We start from the raw sequence: 21,236 nt of genomic DNA on the forward strand, positions 1-21,236 counted from the left end.
ACAAAAGTTTGAACCTTCTTCTGGTGGGCCTCTTGCTTATCTTAAACATTACTAGGTGAGATGATCAAGTATTCCATGAAATGATGTTTCTTGTTCACCTTGAATACACAAAGAAACTAACACTAGAGATTGCTTTATTTGTGACTCCAAGAAGAAATGGTGACCTATCTCTCTGTTTCTGCTTTGTTTATAATGAAAATGTATGACTACGGCTAAATTCCTCCGATAATACTTTGGCTCATCAGTCCTTGGGTGATAGTTAAATCCTATCTTCTGTAGGATGTCTTTTCTAACCTCTCTTAATTCTAATGCCTTTCCTCTTTTAATTATTTCCTTTTTAATTCTGTAAATAGCTTGTTTGTATATATTTATTTGTCTGTTGTCTCCCCCATTTGATTGGAAATTTCTTGAGGGCAGGGACTGTCCATTTATATTTATTTATATTATATATTATTTATATACCCTATTTCCATTACTTATATTCCTAGTGCTTATCATAGTTCATGGCACATCTTGTCTGTTTAATAAGTGTTTATTGACTGACAGAGAGCTTAAAATCAGAATACTGTTAACTTAGTATTTTTAGGTGCTATAAAAAGACCACACAGAACTAAGAGTCATTTTTGTAATTTGATCTAATTCATGGATCACCATAGCCAAATAATTCATCATTTGATAGCCAAATTGCTGGTGAAGACTCTTTCTTGAATTGGATCCATACTTGAAGCCATTTTAATTTGTCAGAACTGATCTGAGCTGGCTTCCCACTGGCACATCTGCAAAGGACCCAGGATTATTGCTGTGCCACAATAATTTACCTATTATTGACAATTATGCTATTCTTTTTAAATTTATTTTTAATTTTTTTTTGATTATGCAATTCTTAATGAAAAACAAAACAACTAAGCCTTGACTTATTTCAGTCTTCATTGCATTGCAAGTGCCCCGAGACAGGAATTTCACTTTATGATGCAGCTACTAGGTCTGTGTACTTATGATTCTTTCCCACAGAATAGGATGATAAAACATTGTTAAATTAAATCAAATCAAAAAATGCTGCATGAAAGTAGATAGCATGTAAATCTATGAATTCTTTTTCTCTTAACAGATACTTCATGCCTGTTGGTATATCCAGAAGTGCTTTGCTTGATCCTCCAGGATGTATTCTGCAAACCCAGCCAACTGGGTCACATTTGATGATGAGCCACTTTCTCAGTCCCCTCAAAAACCCAAGAATTTTCCCCTGGAGAATCATAACATCTGTAAACCAAATGGACTTAAGCTGAATCTCCCTGGCCTCAAGGAATCTTATGGATCTTCCTCTACCAGTGGTACCCCTCTTTCTTCTCCCATTGTGGATTTCTATCTAAGCCCAGGACCTCCGAGTAACTCTCCCCTTTCCACACCAACCAAAGACTATCCTGGTTTTCCTTGTATTCCCAAACCAGGTGGGATTCACGCACTTTATCCTATTCCTGAATGGCCTTCCAACAGCCCACTTCCAACACCAGAGGCAGAGTCTTCATTATTCCCTTCTAAACCCAACTATCCTGCCCATTCATCCTCACCCAGTGATCATTTGTGTAAGCTCCCAGATGGCAAAACTGACCGTGTGGACGAAAGGAACCCTTATCCTCACCAACCTGAAATCCTGGGTCAACGAGACTTCCCACAGTTTCGGTATTTTCAAGATGACTGTGCATTTTCAAGTCCATTTTGGAAAGAAGAGTCTTCAAATAGCACCTCTCCTTTTGCTTTCGATCCTGAGGGGAAAGATCAGAGGTCTAGCAGAAGGGTAGCTCCTTCTGAACAGAAAAGTCTCAATCAGTGTTCATTCAGCTATGTGTGTGAAAGACTAGAAAACCTACAAGCTACAGATGATGCTATAGACTCAATTGGAAGCCTGTCGATGCAGTGTCTGTACACTGGAGACAACAGTCCTTCCTTTGTCCCCCATGCTTTATTCAGAAGTCAGCAGAAAGTTGGGTGGCCCTTCATGCTTAGAATCCCCGAGAAGAAAAATATGATGTCTTCTAGGCAGTGGGGCCCCATATTCCTGAAAGTCTTGCCTGGGGGCATTTTGCAAATGTTCTATGAGAAAGGGCTAGAGAAACCATTTAAAGAGCTTCAGCTGGACCCATACTGCAGACTTTCCGAACCCAAAGTCGAGAACTTTAGCATGTCAGGGAAAATCCACACTGTGAAGATTGAGCATGTGACATATACAGAAAAAAGGAAATACCATTCTAAGACAGAAGTAGTCCACGAGCCAGAAGTAGAACAGATGTTAAAGTTGGGGACCACAGACTACCATGATTTCCTTGAATTTTTGACAGTGGTAGATGAGGAACTGATGAAACTCCCTCCTCTTTCTAAACAAAAAAGAAACTATGAAGAACAAGAAATTTCCCTGGAAATTGTGGACAACTTCTGGGGAAAGGTCACTAAAGAAGGAAGGCTAGTTGAAAGTGCTGTAGTTACTCACATTTACTGCCTTTGCTTTGTGAATGGAAATGCAGAATGTTTTTTATCCTTAAACGACCTTGAGCTACAGAAAAAAGATGAACGCTATTTTGAGAGAGACCCAGAAAAGAAAGGAATTGAAATTCTTGAATACCATTTTCACAAGTGTGTGAAAGCACAAGAATTTGAGCAGTTGAGGATCATTAAGTTTTTGCCCTTGGACGCTTGTAGATTTGAACTGATGCGTTTTAAGACATTGTATGATGGGGAGGACCTTCCATTTTCGGTCAAGTCTGCCGTGGTTGTTCAGGGTGCTTATGTTGAGCTTCAGGCTTTTGTCAACATGGCCTCATCTGCTCTGACCCCAACCCGTTCTAGTCCTTTGAGATTCTGTGACAATATAATGATACATTTTCCAGTCCCTGCCCAGTGGATCAAAGCACTTTGGACCATGAATCTCCAGAGACAGAAGTCCCTGAAGGCCAAAATGAACCGCCGGACGTGCCTTGGATCTTTACACGAACCAGAATCGGAACCTGTCATCCAGGTCACGCTGGGAACGGCAAAATATGAGAGCGCCTATAGGGCGATCGTGTGGAAGATAGACCGTTTGCCAGATAAAAACTCAAGTAAATATTCAATTTTTCCCAAGTTATTTGTCCCTCCATTGCAGTGTTACAAATATTTTTATTGCGCTTTTCAGTCTACACACTGGAATTATATAGCCTCAAACATCTAATCAATTTTGTCAACTGAGGCTTTGTCTACACAACTAATGGTTTAAAGGTGAAAAATATAGTCAGGGTGGTGTTTTCACATGTGATGCAAAGTGATTTAATGGGATTGATTTTAAACAGACAATTGGGTCATGCTAGGCCAGATCCCTTCAGTCCAGGGCCTTATCCTTGATAGGGGTTTGTAGATTTAGAACCTCAAATGTTAGACATTCTCCTAAACATCCTAGGTTCCTAGAAATAATACAATTCTGAGAGTTAGAATCCCATTTATACCTGAAACAGCCTGTTATGGATCTATAATCTACAAATACGTCTTGCTCTTTGGGAGGGGCAGGCATTTTTTTATATTCCCAATCTATATCAAGCTTTGCATGTAGCAGATTTAGGTTTATCACTTGTTAGGTAGAATAGACTACACTGACATTTTAAAGTGTGCTTAGTTAAGGCCTTTTGCTATTGTTTTAACTTATTTATTTTATCAAATTGACAGATTTTATCGGATATTAGGCTTAGAATAGTTGGTTCTCTGGTCCAGTCAGATTAGAATAAGAATCTCCTCCTATAATATCCCCCATAAATAGTCATCCAGCCTTTGCTTACAGGCACACAAGAAACAGAAACTTGGAGGGAGGGAGTCGTTCTCCTTTCAGTAGTGCTAATTTTGAGGAGATATTCTTTTACACTGAGCCCACACTGTTCCTAGTTCTGCCTTCTGGAACCAGCAGAAGAAGTGTAATCCCTCCTCCAGGACCATTTTTCTAATCCCCAAAGTCTTCTTCCTTCAGTTGATCTTGATAAAACATAAACTTTGGACCTGTAAAAACCTATTCCTTTTTCTCCCTGTACCCTGTGACTCCCTCATATACCTGTTTGTTTTTCATATTTAAATGTTTCCCTTGGTTTTGGCTTTTTTTTTTTTTTTTTTTTAATCCTTTACTATGCTGGTGGTTATAGTAAACCTGGACACTTTCCAGAGTATTGATGTCCTTCCTAAAATTTAGTAACTCAAACTGAACATAATATTTGCCTTCCTATTCCATACAATTGGGCTCCTGTAATGTATTCTAAGAGCTTCTGAGTCTTTTTCACCATCATTAGCACTACCACTACCATCACCACAGGCATCATCATTTTCATCATCACCTTTAGCATTTAAAAATTTTTATTTTCTGTTTATTTAAAAAAATAGAAAAATAAAAACAGAAAAGGAAACAAAACAGAATATTGTCATATGCCCAGCAGAACATCAGGGAGGACTCAAAATATGTAACAATAGATTATCAATTCAAGAAAGAATATATATATACACACACACACACACACATATATATGTGAATGATAGTAGAAGGAATTATATTCATGGGTGACCATCTTTTCTTTGTTTCTTTGTAGGTTATTTTTTTTGTCTGTGCTGTGTATTTTTTTACTTTATTTTTCCTCCTTTTATCCCCCCACCTTCCCCAAGCAGGCTATAGTTAAGTACCTATACATACACATACATATGTATATACATTTCTATATATATATATAGAAATACATATACACACATTTATACATATACATTCTCACCTACCCATAGATCTACACACATATACAATATCTATATGCACATAGACATATACATGTCTACATGTACTCAGACACATATAACATAGATACATTTACCCATATGTGAACATGCATCTAAAACGGTCAGTGTGGCTGTCTAATCTTGGGGTGGAGCGGATGGAGCCTCTGGCTTCCCTCAGCTCCCCCCTCTGACCTGGAACCCCAAACCAAGAGCTCCCCGCTCCTCTGGGGCCGGCAGGGTCCATGCCCCACTGCTCCTGCACTCACCTGGTGTGCTGGTTCCTGGGGCACAGCTGGGCCTGGCCTTCCTAGGTTCCCTCAGTCTTCCCATGCTCAGACCCCCTCGAGGAGGCGAAAGGCTCCAGCCCAATCCACTATCCCCCGGGCTCCCACTTGGCGTTTCTGGGGAGCTAGCTTGGAGATGTCTGCACTCCCTGCAGGTTACTCCCCAGCCTGGATTCTTTCTTCAGCTCTTCCTGGGTTATCCCTGGACGACCCCATTCTGCTTCGTCTTCTTGATTTTTCACCAGCCTTTGTTCACTCCGAGGTGCAAGTTTGTTCTGCTCTTGAGCGAGATCTGGGGAGCTTGAAATTTACTGACCTGCTCCACCATCTTCCCGGAATCCTCTCACCTTTATTAGCATCTGTGTAGCTTCTGCTGTGTGCCAGGTGGTTGACAGGTCTTATCTCATAGGTTTTCCCAACAACCCTGAGACAGAGGTGCTATTATTGTTCCCATTTTACAGCCCAGAAGGCTACGGCAAGCAGAAGTTAAATGGCTTACCCAGCATCACACAGCTAGTGAATATTGGAGGCTTCATTTGAACTCAGGTCTTCCTGACTATAGAGCTCCCACTCTCTTCCTCATGCCATCTAGCAGGATCCCCCTCCTGACTCTTGTGATCTTATATGCTTCCAAGTCCATTAAAATGAGATCCTTTTCAAATTGCTTCCTAGCCAGCATCTTGTACTTGTGATGTTGATTTTTTTAACCCAAGTGTAAAACTTGACATTTATTCTTGTTGTGTTTGTTTGCTTTTATAAGATTTGGCTAAATGTTTTCATCTATTAAGGTGTTTTTGGATCCTGACTCTCCTCTTATAGTAGAAAGGGCCCTAGAGTGGGCATTTAAAAAGCCTTAGTTCAAATCCTGCCTTAGACTTATTGGCTATATAAATCTCAGCAATTCTCTGCCTCTGTTTCCTTGTCTGTAAAATGGAAGTAGCCTCCACATTAATACAAATTAATTATGTTATTATCTAACATGTTATCTCTCTTAAAATTGTGTTGTCTATAAATGTATTAAGTTGACATTTATTCCTTAATCTAAGTCACTGAGAAAAAATATTTTCAAAAAGTATTAGGTTGTTAAAGACCCTGGATCTCTTGTACTAGAAACTTCCTTTCAAGTTGACATTTCAAGTTGCCCCTAAGCAATTGAGTCTATCTGAAATTTTTTTGCAGGTCAGTAAGCTTTGGGCCCAAAGCAGAACCAGAATTAGGGTGAGAAAATGAGGTTTCGTCTTGTCTGACACCTTGTGCTGAAATTTAGAGGCCTGCTTTCTTCCCTAGTGGTCTTCCAACCTGGTTTCCCTGCTGTTTGGCTCTTCCCTAGCCCTGCTCCTTGGTCCCCAACATCTATGGTGCGATTACTATTCTGGGCCAGTTCTTCTACCACTCTCCCAGGTCTCAGTGGTTTCCTCCTTTATAGGTCACCATTGGAGCATTACACTACATTTTGAGCACTCTATGAATCCCAGACACTCTCTGTAGAAAGAAAATTCCACTGGCCAGATGTGGCAAAGCTTCCCCCCCCCTTTCTTTTTGCTCTGTTTTTTTTTTGTGCTGAGCCCTGTTGAGCCTCATTAATAATCCTTTCTTTATAGTCTGTTGCTGATAGAGAAAATTTCCATGGAAAGTCAACCCGATTCCCTAAAATTCTGATATTCAGGCTATTTGTGAACCTAATTTACTGATAATAAGAACAAATTAGCTCCTGGTCTTCTCACAACTCCGCTGTGTCCCAACACACTTCAATACTTAGGAAGTTTAAAATCTGCCAAAGTTCAATACATAAGTAGATACATTATTTGCTTTCCTCTTTCGTTTGCTTGTTGAGGAAGAGTAAGTCCACCATCATTTAAAAAAATTTTTTTTTTGAGATTTGAAGACTTTTTTTTTTTAGGGCTAGATCTATGATTTCATCAGTCAGTCAGTAAGGATTTATTAAGCATCTACTAAGTGCTGGGTACTGGGAATGCAGAGAAAGGCTGAAGATAGTCCCTGTAACTACGGAGCTCTCAGTCTAGTGGGGAAGACAAGATGAATACCAGTATCTACAAATAAAATAGGTACAGGATAAATGGGAGAGGATCAACAAGAAGAAGGCACTAGTGTGAAGGCAGAGGGTGGGATTTTAGCGGGGATTTTGGAGGAAGCCAGAGGACCCAAGAAGTAGGTGTCAGAGCCAATTCGAACCCCAGTTTTCCTGACTTCAAGGACAGTGCTTTATACTCCACCACATAGCCTTCTCCCATTTCGAGGTTAGAGGTGTTATTAAAATGGATTATTTCCTTCAAAGGAAAACAGATCAAGGTCATTCTTTTTTGGATATATATGCTTATATAATATATGTAATATACATTATATTATATATAGAATTATATTATATAATATAGAATTGTATATATAATATATAATTGTACATATAATATATAATTGTACATATAATATATAATTGTATATATAATATATAATTGTATATATAATATATAATTGTACATATAATATATAATTGTACATATAATATATAATTGTATATATATATATATGATCTAATGAACATTTGTAGGACCAGGCCAAGAGAAGCAGGTTCCGATGACAAGGGGCACAGGCTCAGACAACACAAATGAGTGAATTATGATGTGAACTGTGTTCCTGACAGAGGAATATATAAAGAGCACGGTAAGGTGAAATTGGGGGAAGTGTCCCAAGAGCAAATTCCTGGTGTTCAGTCTAGGGGCACTCGGCCAGCCCTAAGGAACTAAGAGGTTTCATGTAAGTTGGCCCAATCCAGCCCAATTTGTTTTCTAAACTCATGATATAGCACTGGATCCTCCTTTAAAATTGTTACATGAATGCATGTGCTTTTAAAAACCCAGTGCTGGTTACACCATTTGCATTTTCTAGCATTCTTGTTCAGTCATGTCTGACTCTGTGACCCCATGGACCATGTTGCCCCTGGTCTTGGCAAAGATATTGGAGAAGATCGTCATTTCCTTCTCCAGTGGATTAAGGAAACAGTAAAGTAACTTGTCCGGGGTCACATTGCTAGGACTTACCTGAGGCTATGTTTGAATGTAGGTCTTCCTGACCCGGGCCCAGTACCCTGTCCACTGAGCCATCTAGCTGCCTCTTTCCTGGCATTAACTGTGATTAAATGATTAATCATTCATTGATGAACCAGCACAACAGTAGTGATATAGGGGTGGAGTGTATAAGAAGAAAGCAAGAATGGTTTCTTGATAGGATATACACGTGTGAGATTAGCAAAACAGTAGATCAAAGTACTTTTGAAATGAATAGGCGAGAGGTGAACAAGGAGAAACTTGAAAAATTTAATGAAATATTTGCTGGTTGTTTGGCACAAAGGGAATGCATATATGAAACGGTATTTTCAAGTAGGCAAAGAGAAAATGACTCCAGGTATAACATCAATCCACTATGATACCTAGATGTCTCTTTTTTCACTCACACATATCTCTGAAAACCTTGGGCAAACGTCATCATTGTAATGTGTATAATCTGACTGTGTCTCTCCATTGTCGTTTCAGTCATCTGCCACTGGTTTTTGCTGCCATATAGCACCATTGGGAATATCTTAATGTTAAAACAATGGAGTTTGGGGAAAGTGAGCAGCTTGTTTCATTGAAAGCATCGTGCAGTTTCCAAAATTTCCTATTCAGTTCTGGGTCTTAGAGTGCTTAAGATGCAGTTAGTAATGCGCTGGTTCAATAGGTTGCCCATCTGAATGGTACTGCAGTATCTGGACAGTATAAACTTTTTGTCTATTTTTTTTTCTGAGAATGGATGCTTAAATCTTCAATAACCATGGGTTTCATTGAAGGGACTTTATAATACTCTAGGGCCTGATTTAATTAGTTTAATTCCAATCACAAGCAGAAGCATTTTCCCTACATTTGGACCCTGTCTAAGACTTTTTCCACGAGACTGGGAATATATCCTTTCTTTTTCATGCTTTGCTTCTATGTTGATATCAAGGAGGAAACATGGTAAAGCTAATAAGTCAATAAACATTAATAAGCATTTACAATGTGCCAGACACTGTGCTAAGTGTTAGAGATACAAAGAAGGGCAAAAGACAATTGATTTTCAAGGAGCTCACAATTTATTGTAGGAGACAGAATACAAACAATCATATATAAGCAAGTCTACTTCAGAGCTCTCTTTCAAGTCTAAATTGATGATCCTCAGCAGACTATTGAACAGTCTAGTTGTATGTCTCAGAATCTTTTTTTTTGAGAGACACTTTGTATAAATAACTTGTCCAGGGTCACACCACTAATGTTAAGTGTCTGAGGCTGGTTTTGAATGCATGTCCTCTTGACTCGAGGGCTGATGCTCTCTCCTCTGCACCATCTAGGTGTCCCTAGAATTCTTTTTCTTTCATAATATTGCTTGAGAATTGCTTGAGAAAGTCTGCATTTTGTTCTGTCAAGTCAAATACTTAAAAAAAAATGAATGAGCATTCACAATGGGATCTTATAATCTTTATTCCTCTTAATTGGGTGATTGTGAAGATGTAGGAAATAGAAAAACACTTCAGTATATTTTACCAAGAGAACCCCAAATGAAGTTATGAAGAGCCAGACACGACTGAAAAAAAGGCTGAGATATAGTCTGCTCTTGAAAATTTAGAATATTCTTTAATTTTCTAAGAATATTTCCAGTTCATACATAGAGCAGCCATTCTCATAAAGAATTATGTAAATGAGAAAATAGGTATATTAATTTTAAATTAATTTTTATTAATTAATTATTATTATATAAAGAATTATGTAGATGAGAAAATAGGTATATTAATTTAAAATTAATTTTTATGAATTATTATTATATAAAGAATTATGTAGGTGAGAAAATAGGTATATTAATATTAAATTAATTTTTATTAATTAATTATTGTTATAGAAAAAATTATGTAGATGAGAACATAGATATATTAATTTTAAATTAATTTTTATTAATTTTATTCATTAATTTATTATTAATTTTTAATTGTTGATGTCTCCTCAGTTGACCTTTCTTAAAATGTGCATCCTTCTGGAAGAGGTAACATTATAATTTAAGTTAATATTACTTTTTAAAAGACTAACATCAAAATCTTTTCTGAGAACAGGTTTTGATGGGGAGCAGAACTGGACACCTCAGAAAGTTTCACGGAATGGGTTTGAGAAAGCAAAAGGAAATTACTATTTTTATCATTTTCTCAAAGGCTTTATAAATAGAGGATTCTGGGAAGCTGGTGGAGTAGGTTGGTAAATTTCAAGCTCTCCTAATTTCTCCCACAAAGAGATCAAATTTGCGCCTCCCACCAAATAGACTGGTGAAAAATCCAGAAGACTTGGGGCAGAACAGAGGTCCTTCAGTACAACCTGAGAAGATCTGAATCATGGCTGGGATTAACCAGTGTTAATTTTTTTATTGTGTTAATTGTCTTTTATTGTGGCTGTTGATAAATCCTGTACAATTCCAATTGTAGCTCCAGTGTATTTGAATTTTTTTTTCCTTCTTTCTTGCAAAACGTTCTCTTTGATCTAGGGGTTTTGAAGTTTGGCAATGTGATTTCCACAAGGTGGTGATTGAGTGGATTTTTTCTATTTCTACTTTCCCCTCATGTTCTATTTCTCCAGAATATCTCCGGGCTAGCTTCTCAGAAACATCTAGTGGGAGTTAGTTGCCTACCTGGGTATGGGGAGCCCCACCAGGAACCACAGAGACTTTCTCCTCCTTGACTTATTACAGGAACAGGGAAGATTGGGGTTCACCTTTAGAGGAGGACAATTTAGTAAAAAAAAAAAAAAAAAAAAGGCTTCTGCCTCAAAGAATAATGTGAAAAGACTCCCTGTCCAGAGAAAACTTATAGAAATACTAAAAAAAAAAATTTAGAAATCAAATGAGAGACATTGAGAAAAAACTAAAAAAGAAAAAAAAAAAATAAAAACCATCCAAAAAAAAACCAAAACAAAGATTATAAAAAAAAAGTCAACTAACTGGAAAAGGAGATAGAGTCTCAAAGATGAAAATAACTCTTTGAAAATTAGAATTGGGCAAAGGGAAGCCATTGAAGCTATGAGAGATCAAGAAGTAATAAAACATTATAAAGAATGAGAAAATGGAACAGAATGTGAAACATAAGAAAAACAACAGATTTGGAGAACAGCTCAAGAAGAGAAGATATAAGAATTAATACACTGCCTGAAATTTGTGACCAAAAAAGGACCTTGACATAATAATGCAAAAAATAATCCAAGAATAAAACATGAGGGGAAGTAGAAATAGAAAAAAATCCATTCAATCACCACCTTGTGGAAATCACATAGGAACACCATTGCCAAACTTCAAAACTCCCAGATCAAAGAGAACATTTTGCAAGAAACAAACAACAACAACAACAAAAAAAAAACAATTCAAATACACTGGCGCTACAATTAGAATTGTACAGGATTTATCAACAGCCACAAACACAAGACCACAGGTCCTGTAATCACATCTACCAACTATCAAAAGAACTAGGCCTGATGCTAAATCTATCATATCTAGCAAAATTATCTATAATATTGAATGAGGAAAAAATGGATTCATTGAACTTGCAGATTTTCAGGACTTTCTATCAACCAAACCCAAACTTAATAGAAAATTTAACCTATGAGTCAATATCAAAGATCAATTTCAAGGAACTCAACGTGGATAAATTTTTTTTATGGGAAATATATAGCATATGTTTAAAACTGACATCAGTAATATGATATCTCAAAAGAAAGATGGGGCAGAGTTAAGATAAAAATAGTAATCATGTTATACAAATGAGGAACAGTGGAAGAGGCATTAGAGGGGGGAAGAGTGCTTGTAGTTCTGAAAACCTACTCGCATTGGGAATGAGTTAAATAGACAACACTACACATATACTGTGAAGAGCACAGCACCCTTCAGAATTTATAAAGAAATAAGAGGGGACAGGGAAGCAAAGGGTGAGGGAAGAATACAAAGGAGGGATATATGGGTTGGGGGGAGGTTAATTATCAGGAGGGCAAGTTAGAAGCAGAATTAAAGCAAAAAAGTCTCATGAACATAATTTCTTATATATATATATATATATACTTTCTTGAATATATTTGTTATATATTATGAAGTCTCCTCGATGTTCTGCTGGGCACAGGAAATGTTAAAATTGTACGGAGCAGGGTTTGTCTCAGAGACAGTTATTAATCAGGCCAAAGAGTGCCCCTTAGTGGCCATCACTGGGATAAATAATAGTTGTTTCTGTTATTTCTCTTTGTGTTATTACCTAGTGGTGCTATTTTTTCAAAAAAGCAGAAAAAGTTGGGAGAATACCTTTCCCAATTAAAAATATATATATATAATTTAAAGGGAGAATTCTCCTTCTGGATTTTTATTTCTTTTTTCTTCTAAGTCTTATATATAAAATAATGTGTTACTAGCTAACCAGGTTAGGCCATATGGCTGAATGCAATGTCAGAATTATTTTCACAAAATACATTATCATACCAGTACATCATCATGTATTTATTTGTATGTAAAAAGTCTTTGTTTTTAAAAAAAATCGTTTTAGTGTGAACAGATTATGCATATATGTATGTATGTGTGTATATGCACATATAAGTGTATAAAACATATATGTGTGTGTCTATCTATCTATCTATCTATCTATCTATCTGGATAGATATGGACCATATATGACCAAAGGTGATAGAATCAGATTGAACCAGTTTACAAAAGTCAGCTATTAAAATTTCAACATAAGCCCTGATGCCTTTGACAAACATTACAAATCAGGACTTGACTGATTGTTTTGTTGTCTAGACTGAAGAAAGTGATGGAGAAAATGTTAACAAGGCAGATTAAAGTGTTCCATGCGTGCATTTCCTTTCCAGTTCTCCTCTGCCTGCCCAGAACTTGTTTTAAAATATTTACCAACCCACTCCTTAACCTAGGGTTTCTGATATTTAGAACCACATTTTATTTAACATTATCCCAACACCTGTTTGGAATATTTCTAGTAATATAGATCCATATAAAAACTAATAAATGTAGAACTCTTCCATTTTCTGTAGATATCGCTTGATTTGACCAGGAGTCAGTCTGCTGAGAATTAACAAGAGTTGCTTCAGGTTTAGTTAGGTAACCTCTCTGCAGTCAACAGCTGAGTTATATCATGTGTAAGGTTCGATTTGAGTCCTCTTGAGACTCAGCACTTTCTCCATGAAAGCATACAACCTCTTGGAACAGGGGTATCTGATAGTCTTTGCTTTTGATCATGGTAGTAGCAATGAATTAAGTGGCTCTAAAGGCTTAGCTATGTTTAAGGAAAGTAAGCTTGCTCTGGAAGTGTATTTTAATCATCCTTTACCACCTAGAAGGATCTAGGATTCTTGTCCTTTTCACCACTCATGGTTGTGATGAAGGTGGCTTGTATACAATTGCTTTCATATAAAAGAAGAAAACAAATCAACATGTGTAAACAATTATTTAGGTGATCAGTAAATATGTATTGAGCTCTTCCTGTATGCCAGTCACTGTGCCTCAGGAAAGGTAAAATATTAAAGTTGCCTTATTGAATTGGGAAGAGAGGATGTAGTATAAGTAATAGCAAGGGGTATGAGTGCCAAAAGGATGGATTACCCAGATGTCTGAAAGATGGAAGAAGGAGGGATCATTGTAGACCAGAATAACCCATAGAAGAACTGGGTTAGAACTAGGCCTGGAAAGATAGGTAGCCTTATTTCTGGGGGGGTAATTCTAGGCAATTTGAGTAAAGATGGAAAGTTTCAAGGTTTGTTTTTTTTTTAATTTACTGAATAGATCTCATTGTTTCAAATTTCTAATTTAAGGCTGAATATTGAGAACTGGATGTAGAAATGTGTATTCTATTATAATTTTACCTTAGTGAAAGTTATGAGAACTCTCCCTCATCTTTTTTTTAAACTTATGTAAAATATATTATTGCCCATACATATAGTTGTAAGAGATTCTGGATAGTCTCTTAGCCGCCACTCTGATAAATTAGAAATTCTGAATAAATTATATAAATTATAATTCTGATAAATTAGAAAATAATAAATTCCCTAAAGTATTATATATATATATATATATATATATATATGTGTGTGTGTGTGTGTGTGTGTGTGTGTATGTATATATATATATATATATATAGGTATATAAATATATACCTATATATATATATATTTGAATATGTAGACTTATAGTTACAAATATAGTTAAATATAGGGTAAAGTTAAAAAAAATAAGTATTTTAAGATTTAGATTCTTTTTCTAACTCACCTATCAATTCATTGTGTGTCCTTGGAAGGCCATTTTCTGTGCCTCAGTTTGCTGTAAAATGAGTCAGCCTCTGTTATCCCTAGAATTCTTGTTCTAACATGTTATGATTTGTAGGATATTTGTCAGCAAAATTGGATTAACTAATTATTCACAAATAGAATTATTGTGAAGTAACTGCTGAGAAAATGAGGAAATTTTAAAAGTTCACTAAAACAGTCTTTTTTTTTTTTTTTCCTTTTTGTCCTGGGAGTGAAGTCAATACTTTGGGCATCCTGTCACCTAGGGGACTTCACAACTAGGCTTTTCATTCATTATTCTTATGGAGATCATATTCTTTGATCTGGCCTCCTGGCTGGTCCTCAATCCAAAGGCTCTGTCTCCTGACTCCAAGCTTTTTCCTTGGAGATTTCCTCCTGTTTCATCTCCATTTCTGGCTTTCTTTAGATCTTGGCTCAAATCTCACCTTCTTCAAGAAGCCTTTCCCAATCTCCCTTGGTGCTAGTGTGTTCCCTCTGTATATAATCTATAATTTATATATGCACATATAGATTACAATATACATACATATGTATACATATATATATATATATAAAATCTATGTGTATATATATACATACACATACACCTACAATATGTGGGCAACTATGTATAAAATATTTTCAAGATATCAAGAGACAAGCTGTTTTCCAGGCCCAAGGCCCAGCAGACAGACTGACTTGACATAACAACAATCCTTTGTGCTCACCCTCAGGGTGATCTCAGCCACAGCAAAATCCCAGTACCGTTTGACATCAGCAGCGGGTGGTCCCGAGCTTGGACAAGCACCTGCGGCATCCGTGTTCTGGTCCTGAAGCTGTGCTATGAATCAAACTTGTTGTATTGTTAGGGGTCTTTGTCAGGGCTACAGCTCACTGCGGAGCCATAGGTATACATACTGACACTGCATCAGGTCTCCCCCAGTAGGAGCAGGGCTCCAGCACATATGTCCTTGCTGGCAAGCCATTTTCCTCCTTGCTAAATTAAACTTCTGTTTTATTCCTGATTCTGCTGAATCTATCCTGCATTGTACAGCTCCAGTCACCCACAGTTTAGGGACCTACTCTGGGCTGGTTGACACTATATATACTGTATATAATATTTAATCTACATAATTACATGTGCATGTATACATACATGTAATATATAGTATATATGTGTATATGTGTGTGTGTGTGTGTGTGTGTGTGTGTATAGTATTTGTTGCTTCATAGGTAGGTAACCCCATCTAGCTTTAGAATGTCTGATTCTTCCTAAAAATAATTGCCTGTATTATTTCATTCTGGGATTAAAGGAATAGAAACATAGCCATACTCACCTTTATGTAGAGTATTCATATTATTATTAATGTTAGTACTATTTATAATATTAATAGCCTATAAATAACTGGAGGGATATTCATTTACAAAAGAAAGATGCAGGGACACAGATGTGCGCTTCCGCCTTACTACAATCCTTGGTTACCAGCGTTTGTCTAGTTCTGGGAAATAAAGCCCTACTTGTGGACACAATTGGTTCTGTGAGATGGAGGGTTGTTGCAGGGTTAGGGTCTATGGGGTTTTGTGTTGAAGCAGACAAAAGAAACCAGAGTCTTTTCTCAATATATCCATCTGGGGCAGGATTTCTTAACCTTCTTACGCCAAATGGATTCCCATTGGTAGTCTGGTGAAATCTATGGACTCTTTTCAGAATGATATTTTTAAATGTACAAAATACAATAGCTGGAAAGAAACTAATTATAGTGAAAGTAAAGATGCAATTTTTTTTCCCATTTAAATTCTCACACCTATATCCATGGAACTGGTTAAGAAACTCTGATGGAGGGGAAGTAGACAGTCCCTTTCAATGTGCCAATCAGGAATAAGATAGAAAAAATGGGGTATTTAATTTGGTAGAACTCTCTTGGTCTCAGGGCCTTCACTCCTGGTTTCATCTGTTATCCTGGCTATTTGTATTTGGGTGTTTCCCTGTTGTCTCTCTGGGGGAAGGGACTCCATATATAACCAGCTGGTGTCAAGATTGTAAGGAATGACAGGCAATTTGTCATTCGGGAAATAAGCCAGATCTTTTTAGACTTGGTTTAATACCCTAAGTCACATTCTGGTGGAAACCTTTTACAGCTAGGGCCATCTTTGTCATTCCAATGAAGCAGGAATTCCATTCTGTCTAGTCTGCTAAAATGCCTTCCATCCAATATATTACATTAAGTAGGGCAGCATCCGTATTTGATGTATGTAGATAATTTTGCTAATGCAAACCAGAGATCTTTTGCAATAAGATCAGGTGTCCATTGATGCTGACTATTCAATATGCTTCTGTACACACACACACACACACACACACACACACTCCACCAGGCTTAAAAAAAAAAACTTTAGGACAAACACGAAGGGCAAAACATAATCCTTTACTCCATATATTTGTGAGCTTTGAAAAAAGAAGGGAAGAAACTATTCTGATGAAGAACATTTTGGGGATAGCATCTAATTTTCTGAAATGCAACAAAATCTTAATCACTTAGATTTCACTGATTCAGTATTTGTTATTTTAATGAGAATTGGGCTAAAGTTTTTCTCTGCATGGTGTATGGAGAAAAAGTTTGGGGAATGAATTATTGATAGTAGAAACAAGATTGTAGAAATATATTATATTTCTTTGAGTAGGAGCTGTTTTGTAGTTACTTAGCACAATGAAACTATGCAAATGGTATTATTAGTTATGAAAAAATCATCAGTTTATTAAAACAGACCCAGCAGGACTTCTATTTGGAAACACTTTATTTGCAAGTTGCTTAGTTCCTTGATTTTCTAGCAAGTAACCTTGGGGGGAAAAAAAAAGAAGTATTCTATAATTTATGCTTAACCTTGATTGACTTTCTCTCAATTAACACAAATTAATTTCTGACAATTTGTTCTTATATCAAATTTACACTGGTTCCTCTGTTTCTGGATCTGGCTTTTATACAAAGGGAAAAATATCTCATGTATTCAAAGGAAAAGAGGCAATTACTTTGACTAATCCTTTGTCATTTTATTTCCTAAGGTCCTGATCATCCCCATAGTTTGTCATACAAACTAGAACTTGGATCAGACCAAGAAATACCTTCTGATTGGTACCCATTTGCTACAGTTCAATTTGTCATGCTTAACAATTATGCTTCAAAGACAGAAATGAAGGCTATGGGCATAGAGAGTGATGTCCAGCCCCAGAAACATGTTGTTCAGAAAGCTTGCTATAACTTCCAGGTGAGTCTTAAGCTCTTTTGATCCATCTCAGGGCTACAGGAAGTGAGTTAATTTAATTATAAATGCTTTGCTTGAATTACTTAAGTAGTTATATGTTTATATATATAAGTGTAAAGAGTGTTTGAGACAAAGATTATTGCCATAAATATGAATATGTTTAACATTGAATAAATATTAAATAATGAAGTTTCAAGAAAAAATACATACACTGTAAAAGGAAATAAGCTTTTTGAAGATATGGACTACTTTTATTTTTGTCTTTATATATTATAGCAGTTGCCACTATATTTGTATATAGTAAGTGCTTAATAAATGTTGAATGAATGAATACAATATTATTTTAAGATATTACTTAGCCTAGTCAAAGGAAGCAAATGTTTACAATATTCAGCATCTTCCATGTACATACTTCCTTGTATTCCTCTTGTCACCCCCTCTCCACCTACACTTAATTATATATTCCTAAACTTTGTCTTCCTTCCGTTCTATTCAACAGATCTAGGTAAATAATTATGTAGATAACTTCCTTATCATGTTACCCTGAAATATGTATTAGTGTTTCATATATTGTTTTTGTTTGTATCTCTGCACTTAAATAACATTTCCCATTTTCCAATAATTATTTTTTAAATTTTATATCTTTTGTCTTTTATTTAACCATCATTTCTAAATATGTACTTTCCAATAATATTTTAAAATTCATTTAAATATCAGATTTAGTTCTGCCATTTTTTTTATCACTTTGGGGTCCATAGTACAATTAGTATGATCAGATTACATGTCACTAACACCAGCTTATGATAAATTATCACATTATCAATTATCAAATTATATGATAAATTATTGACATTTAAATACATATACACTTTAGTGAAACACTGTATTTATGGGTCCCTTCCCTGTTATGTCCTAGAACCTTGTCTGTGCTTAGTATCTCTAAGCACACAGTGTGGCTTGCATACATCTGTAAAAAAGTAGTGGATGCTTAAGTTACCCATAAAATACACCCATGTCTAACACGTAGCCAAAGACTAGGTGTTGTAATTGTGTTTTATTAATACATCCCATGTTTTATTTTGTACCACAGGTTGAAATAGAAAAGAAATGGATTAGAATTGATGGAGAAGACCCAGATAAAGCTGGAGACTGCATAACTCAGTAGAAGAAACAAGATCTGACAATGAAGAAGAGTGACCCATTCTTTAGATGTATACTTCAGAGAAAATAACAATAATAACAAGTTCCAACAAATGACTTACCATTGGATAGGAATAGCTATTGAACTTTTTGTTTTTTTGAAAAAAGGAACTCTCAGATGAGGAAATTCTCTTACCCAATGCAGGTATTCTGCTACAATTATCTAGTGGGTTGAAAAAGTTCCACTGTGAACATTTGGGTTATTCAGAATATAGCAAAGACCAAAAGCCACGTTTTGTGTTTGGAGAAACCTCACAAACATCTGAAATCCATCAGAGACTCAATGATACCTTCAAGAGAGTCATATTCTCTGTGATTGCTTCTAAAATTAGTCTCCTTTGTACAAGGCTTTGGCTTCTCCTTGAGACTTCACAGTATTGGTCAAGGAAATTAATGTGGTTTAGTAGCTAGATGATCCAAAGGAGTATTCCTCCAGGGTAGTCACTGTCTGACACCTTTGGGACAACTGTCCCAAATTACTGCTTTTCCTCCTTTAGCCTGTTTATATACCCTCTTTTCCTATTGGTACTCTTATTCGAGAATGAGGAGATTAAATGCAAACCAATCAATGTAACTTCTTGCAAATGGCATTGGAAAAGGGCTTTGAGTGAGAGAACATAGAAACCATAATGGAAAATGAAGGTTAGGGCTAGATAATGGCAAGTGCAATGAGATCTGGGTTATAATCTCAACTCTGTTATTCAGCAGTCTTATGACTTTGGGTTGATCAATTCAATCTCTTGGAGCCTCAATTTTTATTTCTGTAAATTGGGGATAATACTATCTGGACTTTCTACCACATAGGGGATAATTTCTCATCTGATCCAAAACCCTTATTTTATAGATAAGAAAATAAAGTTCAAACAAATGGTAGAGCTGGTATTTGAATTCAGGTGCTCTGCTTCTAGGTCCTCTCTAGTCCAATGCTTGGAAAGCACTTTAGCAAAGTATGGCAGGATTGTGGATTTAAATGACCTAAGTCTTCCCTGAGTGGTCTTTAGGAGAATGGAGAACTGGGAATTGACTATATTTAGAAAACATTTTACACAATTTCTAATGATTATATCTTTATATTCTTTATCCACTTCAGAACTTGTATGGTTTTTGATTTGTGCTGCGAATGTATATGAAATACCTAAGAAGTCATCCATGTGGAGAAACATTTTATACTGGCAAGTCAGTAAGATAAATGAATGACCTTTTCCTTGAGAGGATATTCCTTTCAATATGGAATCCTAATGCTGGGCCCATGGTACTTCTCAGCTCTGATAACTCTGCAGTCTTATTTTGGACAGTAGTTAAAATAGGCAAGTAATTCCAAATGATTATTTTAAAAAAATACACGAGTGTTATTCTTCTAAAGTTGAAATACTAAGAATATGGAAAAATTATTAGCCTAAATTAATTTGTAAAACTCTGAGATAAACCTCAAGTGAAGAAAAATCCAAATCATATCGCTAAAAATATATATATGTGTATATATATTTTCTCCCTTGGGGAAGTTAAACATAAGACAAGTAGAAAGGAAATTACAAGATTATTCTGAACTGGATACATAAGATATAAAGTATTATATTCAGTGATTCTAAAACACTAGAAAATGATTATAATCATTGAATATCTATTGAAAATCTCACAGTATTAGCAGATTTTATTCTGCTTCTGATTTTACCCCCCCACATTTGAGGGAAAGGGCTGGTTTTCCAAGTGTAACTAATCTTGCATTTCTGCATAAATATACTGAAAAGAAAGTCTCTCAGGGAGACTATCCTTCACTTACAGTTCAGTTTTAAATATTATTAAAAGCTACTTGTCATTATCTGCTAAAGTCACCTATTGAAGCAATAAGTAGTCTAACATTTTCTTAGACAACATTTATCTGTTTGACTTAAACTTACTTCTGTAGATGTTATTTAATATGTATAGCATTCATTTTAATCTATTTGTTCAATAAAACAGATTTTTTTTCTTTTTTCTATTTCTTGGTGGTCTGCATAAGTAAGCAGTTTTTATTGCTTTTTATTGTAAAGATAAAGTAATATAAAATAGTTAAATGTTTAACTGCATTTGTATTTGTATTTTTAAAACTGTTATTGATTCGATATTTTTTTGTGATTCTGTGACCTCATCTATATAAGTACTTCCCTCCATTGGTCCTCATCTAAATTTATTTGTCCCCTCTCATGCCCAGCAGGATCCATGCCTTTCTACACACATCCTTTACAGTCACTACACTCAACAGGCAGAGGCCTTCCTCGGACTCACTGGATTCAAATATTTAATGTTTAAAAATCATCTTGGATGAAGTGAGGGGTGAATTATTTATGTGTTTACAACTTCCCTTTTATTAATCTTCCCTCCTTCAGTTCTCTTCCTAATTTCTCCT

The 21,236-nt window shown here is 35.9% G+C and overlaps 1 protein-coding gene across 1 annotated transcript in view; it reads left to right on the forward strand.

The window, feature by feature from the left end:
* STON1 (stonin 1) overlaps nucleotides 1–20,916 on the forward strand; it is a 63,328-nt gene extending 42,412 nt beyond the window's left edge. The window contains exons 2-4 of the mRNA XM_074286794.1: nucleotides 1,109–3,092; nucleotides 17,451–17,653; nucleotides 18,741–20,916. Of these exons, the coding sequence (XP_074142895.1) occupies nucleotides 1,160–3,092; nucleotides 17,451–17,653; nucleotides 18,741–18,815 (2,211 nt within the window). The 5' untranslated portion in view covers nucleotides 1,109–1,159 and the 3' untranslated portion in view covers nucleotides 18,816–20,916. The remainder of the gene's footprint in view (nucleotides 1–1,108; nucleotides 3,093–17,450; nucleotides 17,654–18,740) is intronic.
* The last annotated feature ends 320 nt before the right edge of the window (nucleotides 20,917–21,236 follow it).

Source organism: Sminthopsis crassicaudata, chromosome 2 (assembly GCF_048593235.1).
Source record: "Sminthopsis crassicaudata isolate SCR6 chromosome 2, ASM4859323v1, whole genome shotgun sequence".
In the NCBI taxonomy this organism is placed as follows: domain Eukaryota; kingdom Metazoa; phylum Chordata; class Mammalia; order Dasyuromorphia; family Dasyuridae; genus Sminthopsis; species Sminthopsis crassicaudata.